At 42.1% G+C, this 12964-nt stretch overlaps 1 protein-coding gene across 1 annotated transcript; it reads left to right on the forward strand.

Annotated features, from left to right (window-relative positions):
* The first annotated feature begins 691 nt into the window (after positions 1-691).
* Positions 692-12923, forward strand: fanci (FA complementation group I). The gene is made up of 37 exons (XM_071528409.1): positions 692-784; positions 960-1032; positions 1256-1386; positions 2088-2241; positions 2372-2429; positions 2723-2764; positions 2986-3109; positions 3244-3329; positions 3430-3562; positions 3668-3745; positions 3850-3986; positions 4140-4320; positions 4424-4511; positions 4642-4772; positions 4852-4922; positions 5102-5216; positions 5371-5493; positions 5738-5806; positions 5906-6007; positions 6125-6319; positions 6749-6870; positions 6988-7149; positions 7498-7677; positions 8132-8298; positions 8653-8729; positions 8999-9115; positions 9193-9244; positions 9341-9468; positions 9992-10057; positions 10188-10281; positions 10431-10615; positions 10711-10767; positions 10854-10913; positions 11810-11887; positions 12096-12191; positions 12357-12464; positions 12858-12923. The coding sequence occupies exons 1-37, from the start codon at positions 692-694 to the stop codon at positions 12903-12905; spliced, it is 3981 nt and encodes a 1326-aa protein (XP_071384510.1). The 3' UTR covers positions 12906-12923.
* Positions 12924-12964: the final 41 nt, after the last annotated feature.

A 12964-nucleotide genomic window follows, 5' to 3' on the forward strand; every position in this document is an offset into this window, starting at 1 on the left:
TACTGTCCCTGTTAATTAAATAAATAAATAAATTCAGACATGAATTTTGGAGCTATCACCTGTCGTCCTTGCAGAATCAAACCACGAACTACAATCCACGTGTAGGCGTGCCTTGTAAACAATAAACTGGGTTGACAGGTTTTTAGAAAACCCCCTTTTCTAATAAATGTCAAATTTTTGACTGACAGTCACACAGCTATATGTTATTAAATTATTTAATGTCACACAATAGGTATCCCATATTATTCAGCTAATATGATTGTACAACGGCATTTTCTTTTGACATTTAAAATGCTAACGCTATTTATTAAACACTATGATTGAGGGATATTTTGTACCGGACTTGGCAACCATGACACTTCCAACAGGAAGTGCTTGCTCTTTGCTGGCGGCGGGAACTTAGTTAAACATTATGAAAGCGTTTTCCTCCCTCGTACGTTACTAAGTTGGATGACTAACTTTAAAGTTAGCTAAACCATCGACCAACAAAGGTAAAGCATGTTTAATTTGTTGTTCGCGGCTTAGCTTGATAAATTCTCTAGAAATATGGGTCATAGTAGAAGAACGTAACCTAATAGTAGATACAAACCAGTCTATTTGTTCATAGGGTTGACAGCAAACGTTTTTTCTTGCTATTTCCAGCTAACGTTACCATCCAGCTGAATTTGCAATTTGCTGCTCGTGGTTGAGCATGAAGGCTGAAATGGAGAAGATTGTCTCTCTGTCAGATCGAGACAATACTGCCGAGCTTCAGAAGTACCTGTCTTCCCTAACAGATGACCAGGTACCTTATTAACTTAGCCCAACACCTTCTGCAAAAACTTAATTATGAAACACGCCTAACGTTACTTCTTATGTAGAAAGCTCTGTTATCTAGCATTGTCCACTGTCTGAAATTCCGGACTAATGGCTAATAATAAGTAAATTCCGCCCCTGATATCTGCTTTCTCGCCTCCTAGTTGATGACTGTGATCACGAATAGCGCACTGAAGGGTAAGGAGATCGGTGCCATGATCAAAGGCATATTTAAAGGTACGTTGTGGCATACTGCTAAATGTATATGCTGTTACACTTTACCGGTGTTAAAGGTTATTACACCACATTACACCACTGTCCAGCTTACAACATCATATCTCACAACTGATCAGCCAAGATCAGTATTGGGTTTTTTTTTGGTTTTCATGTCACACATAGGCAATGGATGTCAGTCTGTGTTTTTGAGTGTGTACTTTATATGTATCTGTACTTTCTTTAGGCTCTCCACCCAGTTCCACTGAGGGGTCAAAGCGCAGACTGCTGCTGTATCAGCACTGCATCCCTCTGTGTGAGTCCGGGGACCTCCAGGCTGAGGTGGCAGCTGATATCATCGGCCTACTGATGCTGGAGGTGAAAATGCCTGATTACATCTATTTTAGGTTTCTTTATGTATGATAAGGCTTTGATTGTTTCCTTTGTAAACTATATAAGCGACTACTCAAAATGGTTCACCAGCCAAAGGACAGTAACAGTTATAGTTATATCGGGTGAATAAACTAGTCAGTCACTGTCTCAGGCAGCCTCTAGGTGCAAGCATTTTGCTTTTACTGGGCCCCTAAAAATATTAGCCTGTGAATGGGAAATGTCCTCAGGTATTTTGGCTCATATTTCAGCCTTCTGCACTGACCAGTGGGCCTGGATATGAGACGCAAGTTGGTACAATAGGTCGTCACAGAATACAATGCTGAAATGTCTTAAGGAGTAGAAAACATTACAGAAATGATGACTAATTAGAGCAAAATTAGAGATTTTTTTTTTTGGGGACACTCAGCTAGAAAAATTCCTATGGGGCCATCTGATCTCTGTCCTAGTGGCCCTACTTTACCAGGCAATTGAGGATTAAAGTTAATGTTGGAAACTGTCAAGCACAATTCGTTCCACAAGAATTTTATCCTATTAAGCTGCTGTCCCTGGATTTTTAGAAGCTGTTGCATTGGACGTCTGACGCCTTATTCCTTTTAGAGCATGTTCATATGTCTTGACCTGGTGAGACGAAACTGAAATTGTTTCTATCTGACTCCCATTATACCTTTTTATTGTTCTTGTTATAGACCCATACTTTGACTGGACCCTCTCTGGCACAATTGGCATCTCTTTTTGTTGAAGCCATCAAGGCGGGAAAGATGGGCAGTGGAAAATCCCTGGAACTGTTTCCTACTGTGCTTACTGCCCTTGCGGCCTGTGAAGCCTTGTCTTATGGCAAAGGTAACTATAAATACCTTGCCTTGGTAACATTATTTTATGTTTAATTTTTCTTGTGGTATTATCTACAGAGTTTAAGAGACGATGAATCGGTTTCTCATCATAATAGCTGATTTTGTTATCATAAATTCAGGAGAACTCAGTGGTGAGGAATACAAGAAACAGCTGATCAACAGCCTCTGCTCCAGCAGGTGAGGATGTGATATATCAGAATTTCCAACATCATGCTTTTTATTGTGAAAACTTTTGAAATGTTTTCTTTATCAAAGAATAAGGATAACTCTTTTCAGCTTTTCAGGGAGTTTTTAGTTGACTGTACTGTACAGAATCATTTTTAGTAACGACAGCGATCAAATCCCTTCATTGAAATGAAACATGTAAATCTAAACCAGTAGACCCAGAGTCCAGGTCATTAGCAGAGGTTTGAGGAATTGTTTGTGAACCATGGCTGCATGTTTTTATTTATTTTCATGTTTTCACGCAGATGGGATCCACAATGTGTGATCCACCTGACGACCATGTTCAGGTAAGATCTTTGACTATCATGCTGTCATGTTTCATTCAGTTTCCCTCAGAGTTCTGTCACCGTAGTCTCATCATTTCTCTTTTTAAATCACTTTCACATTATTATCACCCCCATTATTTGTTTTCCATGCTGCCCCTCAATGCCCACAAAATCTGTCATCAGTTTTCACTGAAATCACAGCTTCCCTAAGTGAAGGGCATCCTGTGTCTGCCTCACTCTAGGGACGTGCCTTTATCACCAGAGGAACTGCAGTTCCTGGTGGAGAAGATACTGAGGATGTTCCTCAAACTGGAACTGCAGGAGATCCCGCCACTGGTCTACCAGCTGCTGCTTTTATCTGCAAAGGTGTGTGTATGTGTGTTTCCGTGTGTGTGTGTGTGCGCACCTGCCACACAATTACTGTTTAACATCATGTAGTCCAGAATGTGAAACTGTGATTTGTTTTGTGAATTAACAGCCTAATGCATTGTGTCTGCTAGGGATGTAAGAAACAGGTCCTGGATGGAATCATCACTTATTTCAAGGAACAAGACCTTCGCCAGGAAGAAGAACAGAAAGATGGAGAGTAAGTGACACATAAATTTCATTTGAAGAGACAGTGCCACTTACTCAACGGACATCCATATTCCCTCTAAATCTCTTTTCCTACTATCCATTTCCCTCAGGAGCATGGATCTAGAGGTTCAGTCCATTCCTCAGGACCAGTTGAGGCACGTGGAAGGCACCACCATCCTGCACATTGTCTTCGCCATTCGACTCGACCAGGAACTCGGGAGAGAGTTCCTTAAAAGCTTCAAGGTTACTGATGATTTATCTCCATTTATGAAATTAAGTATGCAACTGCAGAAATGTCTACACACTGTAATGTACATAGTACTATAAATCTTTAATTGCATTCTGCAGACATCGTATGTGGACCTGTGTCCTTTCAGCATTGCCCTGCTGCTGTCAGTGGCTCGTATCCAGCGCTACGAGGACCAGGTGAGAACTCAGTCTACACCCGTTATCCTGTATTCCTTTGAGTCTTATTTTACTGTTTCTGCTCTGTTAACTCCATCTCTCTCCCCTCTCCCTGGTTTGAGCAGGTGTTTGACCTTTTGAAGGGGGCGATCGTTAAGAGCTTCAAGGATGGGCAGCTGCAGAAGGGGTCAAAGTTCCTGCAGAACCTCCTGCCTCTGCACTGCGGCGTGGCTCAGATGATCCTGGACACGGTCAAGAACAGGTAAGAGCAGTAAAGCAATTATTGGTCTATTTCAAACATCCAACACATAAACACTCAGCATATTTTTAAATTATCTTTCACATAGGTCTGTATGCTATCTCGCCAAGATGCTGTGACAGTTTGTTAATGAAGGATACGCTTCCACCCACGCAGTGTGTTTGGTTGGGATCATGTGACCCAGGGGCTGGTCCAGCTCGGCTTCTTCCTCCTGGACACGTTTGGACCCAAACCCGGGCCGTTTGGCAAGACCTCAGAAGGGTCTGCTACTATAGCCAAGACCCCGACTCAGCAGGCATGTAGGCTGGGTGGTCGGGTCCTTTTGGAGGGCTTCAAGGTACAACAACTCAGAATCTAAAATTACCAATATTGACTCCTTGTATATGTCCTGTTCTATCAATGGAGAATGTGTTGACCAGTTGCTTTTTCTTAAACAACAGATGCATGAGCCTGTCAGAGGAGAGATACTGGAGCAAGTCCTGAATCGATTAGTCACTAAGACGGCCTCACCTGTCAATCATTTTGTCGGTAATACAACCTCTAGAGACTCAGCCCAGCTCTCAAGTGTCCTACAATTTTTAATCATTTTAGTTTGAAAGCAGACAATGATGTTTCCACTTTGACTAGATATTTTTTGTTGTATCTTATGCATCTTTAGAGCTTTTCTCCGACATTGTGGTCTCTGCTCCCATGATCCTCCTGGAGTCATCATCTAAGGTGACAGAGACGTTTGACCACCTGTCATACCTGCCCTTGGCCACTGTGCAGGGCCTGCTGAAAGCTGTCCAGGTACCTAACACACAGAAACACACAATGTAGAAGCTTCTCTCTTTCTTTGTTTAATCTTTCTTCTGTCTATGATCTTTAGCCCCTGCTGAAGGTCAGCATGTCGTTGAAAGATGGTTTGATTCTAGTTCTCCGCAAGGCCATGTTCTCCAGGTATGAACTATCTTTTACATTGCTCCTAATCTAATGAGCACTGTTAGTACAGTTTATGAATCATGCTTTGGTTATTGCATTTGAGGACATCTTATAATGATCCAAAAGAAAAGGCAAATGAACATCCCAAAGAATTACCATTCTTACACCCATCTCCCCGCTACATGTCTCTCTACTAGCCAACTGGACGGAAGGAAGTCTGCAGTGACCGGCTTCCTGTTACTGCTAAAGAACTTCAAAGTGTTGGGCAGCTTGGCCTCTAGCCAGTGTAGCCAGGCCATCTCTTCTAGCCAGGTACAGTGGAGCTGTGTTTGTGGTCTGTCCATGAATGGGTGTGCATCTGTTCATGTGTTGTAATGGTGGTTTAAAATCTTCGCATTGGTCAAAATATGTGCAGTTGTCAACATGGTCCATGGTACATTAACTATCCTTGCGAACCCCTGATTAGATCCAAGTGGATGTTCACTCCCGTTACAACTCTGCTGCCAACGAGGCTTTCTGTCTGGAGATTCTCAGCAGCCTGCGTCGCTGCCTGGGCCAGCAGGCTGATGTTCGCCTCATGCTCTACGAGGTCAGACTACTATTCTACACCATGTTTTTTGTGTGTGTGTATGTGTGACTGCAAAACACGATTACTATGTGACATTCATAGGAGTGCATGATTATGGCTAAAATTATAGTTTTGTGATGTACTGTGATCACAATCACGATTGTTGATTTGAGGAACAAATTATTTGCAGATGTAATTCTTTATTTTATTTTGGGTGTGGAAAGTAAACTTTTATATTGAATAAGCAAATTCTTGCCTATTTTAGGGCTTCCATGATGTTCTCCGTCGCAACTCCCAACTTGCAAGCTCCATCATGCAGACCCTCCTCTCACAGGTATGTATGTGTACTTGTGTATTTATAATGTGCAATGACCTGCTTGCCATGTTATCTTCATGCATGGATAGCTGTACGTCATGTCTATGTGTTCCCTAGCTGAGGCGGTACTACGAGCCTGAACAAGACCTCCTGCCCCCAGTGAAGTTGGAGCCATGCATCACTGCTCATGGAGACCAAGTCTTTCTCCAGGAGCCTCTGGTACACTGTCTAAATTACAGCGTTTATGCGAGCGTGTGCATGCCTGCTTATCCGGTCGTGAGTGTGCAAATTTTGCTGTGGTGATAGCTGCTGTAACTAGTGTGTGCTCCCTCTCAGGCCCACCTGGTGAGCTGTACTGTACACTGCCTGCTGTGGCTTCAGAGCATCCGCCTGTCAGCCAACCCCAATGCTAGCGAGAGTGATGACGATGAGCAAGACGAAGAGGAGGAAGGATACCAGTCTGAACTAAACACTATCCTAGAGAGCATAACAAGACGCATGATCAAGTGTGAACTGGAGGACTTTGAACTGGTATGCATCCATGGGCAGACACGTAGTATTGAAGCTCACTAAACCACATTGTATGGGTTTCAAAGGTTTTGCTTGGTGGAGCAAGGCAGTGTGCCTTTTAATCCAACCACTTTTCTCTGCCCAATGCTGCTTGTCCACATAGCTGTAAAGAGGAGAAACACAAATCTATAATTTTCTTAAAATTAGTAATTTGTTGTGGGTGGGGAATAATATGGGATTCCTTATGAGATGTGCGGGAAGTGTGAGGGATAGTAATTCACCATAGAAGCCAAGTAGAATAAAAGTCTCTCCATAAGAATGCATTGGGGAATATTTTCTGGTATTCTGGTAATTATGGTCAACTGCCCCCAAGCTCCCCTACCAGTTATTAATGTTGTGATACTGGTTGTTTATCAGCATAGTCTTAAATCATCTCTGTGTGCCAATCAGGACAAGTCGGCAGAGTTTTCCATGGGATCCAGTGTGGGAGTAAAGAATAATATCTATGCTGTGCTGGTAATGGGAGTGTATGAGGTGCTTATCGAGTACAAATACATCACAGCCAACTACAGGTAACAACCACCTATCTGTGCATGATGTGGGTGTTGTGTTGCATAGATCTTCATACAGTGGTGTATTTTACCTTTTGAGGATGTGACAGTTTGTTCACTTGCATGTGGCATTTGCAGTAAAAGCTGTTTTGAAGAGCTCATGGAACTGTTCAACGGCTACCACAAGCTGGCTGAGATCCTGAAGGAGAAATCTGGAAAGGGTCGAGTTCTCTCCCACAAGACGCCTCGCAGTCTGCTCTCCATGGGCTTCGTATCAACGCTCCTCACCATGCTCTTCAGGTAAATGCTATGTTTGCTATGCGTATAATGGCTGTTTTTATATAGATTACTGTTACACGTATCATTTCAATCTGATTTTAAATATAAGATTTTATGAGATCACATTATTTTATGTCCACATGACCCGATTTGTGTGCAGACCTGTCACTTAATGCGTCCTGGCATGATTGTATGATTAAATTTGCATTGAAACAAGAGTTGCTGTAGCTATAGCAGCACTCTAGTATCAACGGCATCAAGAAAACATTAAGCAGAACATCAGTTTTTGCTTATTGATCATTATTGTGTATAGTAGGAAAGGTCAGACATGGTACAGGGTACAAATGTGTTTTTTTTTTTCCATTTCAGAGACAGTACTCAGAGCAGAGAGGAGGCTCTCTCAGTGCTGCGCTCAAGTGGAGAATTCCTGCGCTATGCAGTCAGCGTGGCCCTGCAGAAGATCCAGCAGCTGGAGGAGACTGGACACACGGACGGCCCAGATGGACAGAGCACAGACAAGACTTTCCGCTTCCTCTGTGACATGACAAGGTTAGAATCCCTTTACTTTCTATGACATCATAAAAATTTTCTTGGTGATAAAAGGCAGCACTTGGATAGATTCTGTGCATGTTATTGTTCTTTGTTATATCACTTGATCAGATTCTCTATGACACATTTCTCTATGACATCATAGGCAAATACACTTGGACATTCCAGTAAAGTTCTTTGTTGCATCACCTCATCTATTTTCCTTCACACTGTGACTCAAGAATAATATTGTTACTAACATCATTATTGTTTCATAATTACAATCTAAGCATATAGCCTTTTTGTGACCTCACAAAAGAGATGCTATCAATTTTGTTCTTCACTGTCCAGTGTATTCATTATGATAGGCTGCTAATAACCAAAGCATTTTTTCAAGTCACATTTTACTAAAAAGGCATGAAACCGAGAATTAGCACATTATACCCATGATTAATCCTTCACTGTCCACTCCCAGTGTGCTGATGTGGCGTTACACCAACATCCCCAGTGTGGTGGAGGAGGCCGGGCGCAAGGAGAAGCGCTCCAGCCTGTCTCACCTGTGTCTGGAGGGCCTGCTCAGGATCTTCACAACCTGCCTGCAGCGCTACCCAGACAGGACGGCCCAGCTTCTCTCTGCCATAGGTTAGACACACACAGACTAAAAATGTTTCTTTCAAACACAGGTGCCATCTTACCTAATAGTTTGTATTCATAAAATGCTTAAACCCAAGCTCTGTATTTTGGCCTATGAAAGCAGCGCATTTCTCAGGTTTTATATTCGAATACAATGTACTAAATCCATTAAATTTAGTTGTTTCTTCCAGACAACTCCGAGGACGATATACTGAATCAGACAATGACAGTCTGGCTCAGTATCGTCCTCATGGCTCATCTCTTTCTGTATGGACAGGGTGTGGAGGTGGAAAAACAGTCTTACTTTGTCATTGTCAACATGAAGGCCGCTACTAATCCGTAAAATTTTGTTGTTTCTTCCAGACATCTCGGAGGACGATACCGAGCCAGACAATGGCAATGTCACAGAGATGACCTTCTTTTACATTCGACAGTTTCAGGTGTGTCTAATGTATTTGTGATTGGTTTGTTTGTTGGTTTTCTACCCCTTTCCAGTTTCAAGGTTAGAATACTACCATACATTTTCAGAGAATAAAATGTCAATCATGTTAATCCAGTGCTTCTGTTTCATATGCTTCATATGCGTCTTTGTTTATACAGATACTACTGATATTGTGCCAATGCTGGGCTAAAATGTTATGTTTTTTTTCTCTCTCTCTCTCCAACTTTCACTTTCTCTCCAACTTGTATGTCTGTATCTTGTCCACAGAGGGCACTGTTCACACAGCTGAGTGGCGGAGAGGAGGACTTTAACAGCAAAGAGGCTCAGCTATTGGTCAGCATCTTGAGCGTGCTCTCACACAAGCTAAAGCCCTCCTCCGAACAGGTAGGTGTCCTCTTAAGTGTACTTCACAGGACAAAGTAGGTGGTGGGCGTCCTATTAACATGTCTCCATCTAATCAGTTTGTTCAGATGATAACCTGGACTGTGAAAATCTGTAAGGAGACCAGTTTTGGTGAGTCACAGTTTTAGTCACACAGTTGAATTTATTTCAGTATTCCCAGAGGAGGTGTGTTTTAACTTTTGAGGTCTCTTTCTCTCTCTCTCTCAGAGGATTCTGCTTTCGCCAAGGGCCTGCTGTCCCTTCTCTTCAGCCTGCATGTCCTCTATAAGAGTCCTGTAAGCCTGTTGCTGGAACTCTGCCAAGATATCCACAGCCAGCTGGGAGATATCGATCAGGTAAACACAATTACTAACTTTACAATGTTAAGAACTAAAAATGCCAGTAGCCTTGCACTGCACTGATCAAGTCAGTATGTGGCATCAATAGATAAGATGCCACTAAATCGGAATGATTACATGATAGCAAGTACGGCTGCACAAATTGTGTATCATATATCCCTTTCTTTCTCTCCTCTCTTTCTCTCATAGTAAAAGTAATTGCAGAATTTGGCCATGTTGGAACATTTAATTTCACTTCATTGTAGAAAGTGATCTGTTGTAGAAAATAGTTAAGATGTTGATTACAACATGCAAAAAGTGATGCATTTTATTTTCGCAAATCATCAAGACAAATAGTGGTGATTAATAATTGTGATCACGGTATCGAGCAAAGTAATCAGGATTATCATTTTGGCCTTAATCTTGCAGCCCTAACAGCAAGTCGCTCTGATTAACTACAACCCTCTAGAATTAATTAAACTGGCAGTATTAACATGCCACTTCATGTATGGGGTGTAATTTTCTCTTTCTGTATGGACAGGATGTGGAGGTGGAAAAACAGTCTCACTTTGCCATTGTCAACATGAAGACCGCTACAGCAACAGCAGTGAGTGTTGCCGTTGGAAGCTTCTGATTTGCCAAATACAAAAGCAGTCTATGGCCATGACTTGGATATCCTAGGATCTGCCTGCTCGGTATACTAACCATCCACATCACTTTTTAATCTATTGCCCCAGCTGCTGGTCCTGTCCCAGGTTGACAAAGTGCTTGATGAGGTGGACTGGCTGATTGCCAAAAAGAAAAGCCAGCCCTTTGAAAAATCAAACACAGGTACGGAGCCATTTACACTGACGATATAACTCGGATTAATGGAATGCGTAGGGAGTGGAGAGGAGACGAGGGAAGGTATGCGTCTGTCTGGTAATGGTACTAGTGTCATTTGTGGTGTTCTCTGTGCATTTTTGTGTGTGGGTGTGTAGGCGAGGCCACCCAGACAGCAGGCCAGCAGGATCCAGTGGAGAAGGCGGTGACGCTGCAGCTTGGGACTCTTTTGACGGCGCTAAATGAGCTGGTGCAGACGGCCCTGCTGCCTGGCACCTGCACTGACACACTGCTGAGAGAACTGAGCCGCACATACACCATCCTTACTACCCTGGTCAAATATGTGCGTATTCCTAGACTCTTTGCAATCTCAAAATAAATGGATCATTTATTTGACTTCCCTGGTGTGATGTATTTTTCCCCCATGTGCCGTTTCAGTACATCCAGTTGTGTTCCAGCCAGCATGGTGTGCTCCCAGCACGCTTTGAGAAGTTGGTGAGTCTAAAACACCGTTTTTTGGTTGAATCTTCCAGTATGACATCACCATGCTCACCTGAGTGTTTCCTGTGCCATCTGTCTAGGTCAAACTGTCTGGCTCCCACCTAACGCCGCAGTGCTACTCCTTCATCACATACGCACAGGTACCGCTCAGTTTAACACTCTAACATTTAAGGATTTGCAATTTAACTATGAGTCTTCATAGGTCAAAAAGAGAACTATGGCTGCAAGCCTCGGATCTGATTTATAGATTGCTTGAAAGATTAGAAAGATAGAAAGATTGCTTGCGTAAAAGTGGGTCCCGATTTCTAGAATTAGGGCTGGGCAATGATCCAATAATCCATTCTCATTTATTGCCTTTCAATAGAACCATATCGTAATGAAATGATGATATTGAGTTATTTGTGATACACAAATGTGCTTATTTAGAAAATGATTGGCCTCAGCTTGTATCACATGGGGTTGGTTGGATTTCAGGTGTATCTCGACTAGAGGCAGATTAGATGTACACAACCCAAAGCAGCACAGGGATAACAAGAAAGAAAAAGAAAAGTATGGGGGGGAAATTATTCAAATTTTTTTGAAAATCTTGGTATTTCAGTCCCGATACTCAAGACTACATATCTTATGTTAATGTAAACTTATTGTTATCTTATATACTGTGATACTTATCGTTGAAGAGAATAATCTTCAACTATACAAGTGATATGGCGGAAATGGCCAGAACACATCATATTGAATACCAACCAAAATCTTCAATTCCAGTCTAACATTATAGTCTGGAAATGTATGGAATTGAGGTGAGGAAAATGTATTTGAGAATCAAGGGTAATTTTATTTGTTGGAGCAGACTAGTCTGTGTCAGGTTTTTAGAGAAACAAACAACCATGAAGACCTCCAATTATGACTATATTGGCTCGGCACAAGTGATGTGATGGTCTTCAAGAGCTGTCAGTTATGGACTTCTCAAAAATCATTTAAATTCTCAAGAGGTTGCCTTTAGTATTACTGTTTTGAAAGGATGTGTTTCCTCCCCCAGAGTGGAGAATTTGGTGGTGGAGGTTCAGACGACAAGAAGAAGAAAAAGAAAAGGGATGATGCAAACATCGCAGTCTCTGTAAGGACCTCCTAGAAGTACATAATTCATGTGAAACGCTTGATTACCATGAAATAATACATAATTTTCTTCCTGTTCTTTACCTTTTATTACGTTGGGGAAAGCAAACAAGTACAATACACAACTAAAAACTTTTGGGCATGAGTTAGTCCATTTTAGACTTGCATTTTGAGCGATCCAAATATTTTGTGCTCATTTCTCACGGAAGGCCAAACTTCTGCGTGAGACAAAGGCCATTCCCAACTTGATCTTCAGCATTGAACAATATGAGAAATACCTCATCACGCTCTCCAAGAAATCAAAGGTATGTGTGAGCTGATTGCTTTAGGTAATCAACAAAACATGGTTCTCAAAATACAAAACAAGACTTTTATAACAGAATGTTGTGCAAAATAAAATCGGCTCCCTGAATACTGTCAGTCCAGTGGCATCAATTACAGCGGAGAACATCTGTGTGTATGTTGTCTAGGTGAATCTCATGCAGTACATGAAGCTCAGCACCTCAAGAGATTTCCGCATCAACGCTGCGACTCTGGATGCAGCCCTACAGGAGCAGGATGACAGTCAGCAGGTAAGCGCCATCTTATAACTGGCAGCTCCAAACCCTGCAAGTCTCCCACATGCATCACTATCTTTACCTTATACAGTCATGGTGCTGTTGTGTTTTGTTTTGTTGTTTTTTGTTCCCCGTTCAGTTGAGCACAGCAGTCAAACCAACTGTTGTTACATATAGAAATCGTGAAAAGATGAATTGAAAATATATCCGGATTGTGCTAATTGTTGGATTTTCCTAACATTTGAACCACAAATTTTGAAGTTTCAGAACATGTGAGGATGCACATTCCATGTTTTCAATGCACTTTGGTCTGGAGTTCTTGAATTTCAGTCTCTCTGAACAATCTCTTCTCCAGTGGAGTCAGTATCTTTGTGCCGTTTCTCTTTCCATTTCTTTCAGACCACAGTCTCACAGGAAGCAGAGGAGACCCAGGAACCCAAGCAGAAGAGGAGAAAACAGTGAGCTGAAGCTCTGCTCCTCTCCTTTATACACACATCTCCGATGACTCCCCTTTTTTCTGG

Source organism: Centroberyx affinis, unplaced genomic scaffold, assembly GCF_046629955.1.
Source record: "Centroberyx affinis isolate AG114_WGS23_722 - 3 ecotype Tasmania unplaced genomic scaffold, CSIRO-AGI_Caff_v1 ptg000121l_1, whole genome shotgun sequence".
Lineage (NCBI taxonomy): Eukaryota > Metazoa > Chordata > Actinopteri > Beryciformes > Berycidae > Centroberyx > Centroberyx affinis.

Excerpts from the sequence above, each read along its gene's own strand:
- fanci (XM_071528409.1), top strand. The coding sequence starts at position 692 with ATGAAGGCTGAAATGGAGAAGATTGTCTCTCTGTCAGATCGAGACAAT. Across the intron at positions 3,987-4,139 it reads CTGGACACGGTCAAGAACAG|TGTGTTTGGTTGGGATCATG; the intron begins GTAAGAGCAGTA and ends CCACCCACGCAG. Across the intron at positions 8,730-8,998 it reads TTTACATTCGACAGTTTCAG|AGGGCACTGTTCACACAGCT; the intron begins GTGTGTCTAATG and ends TCTTGTCCACAG.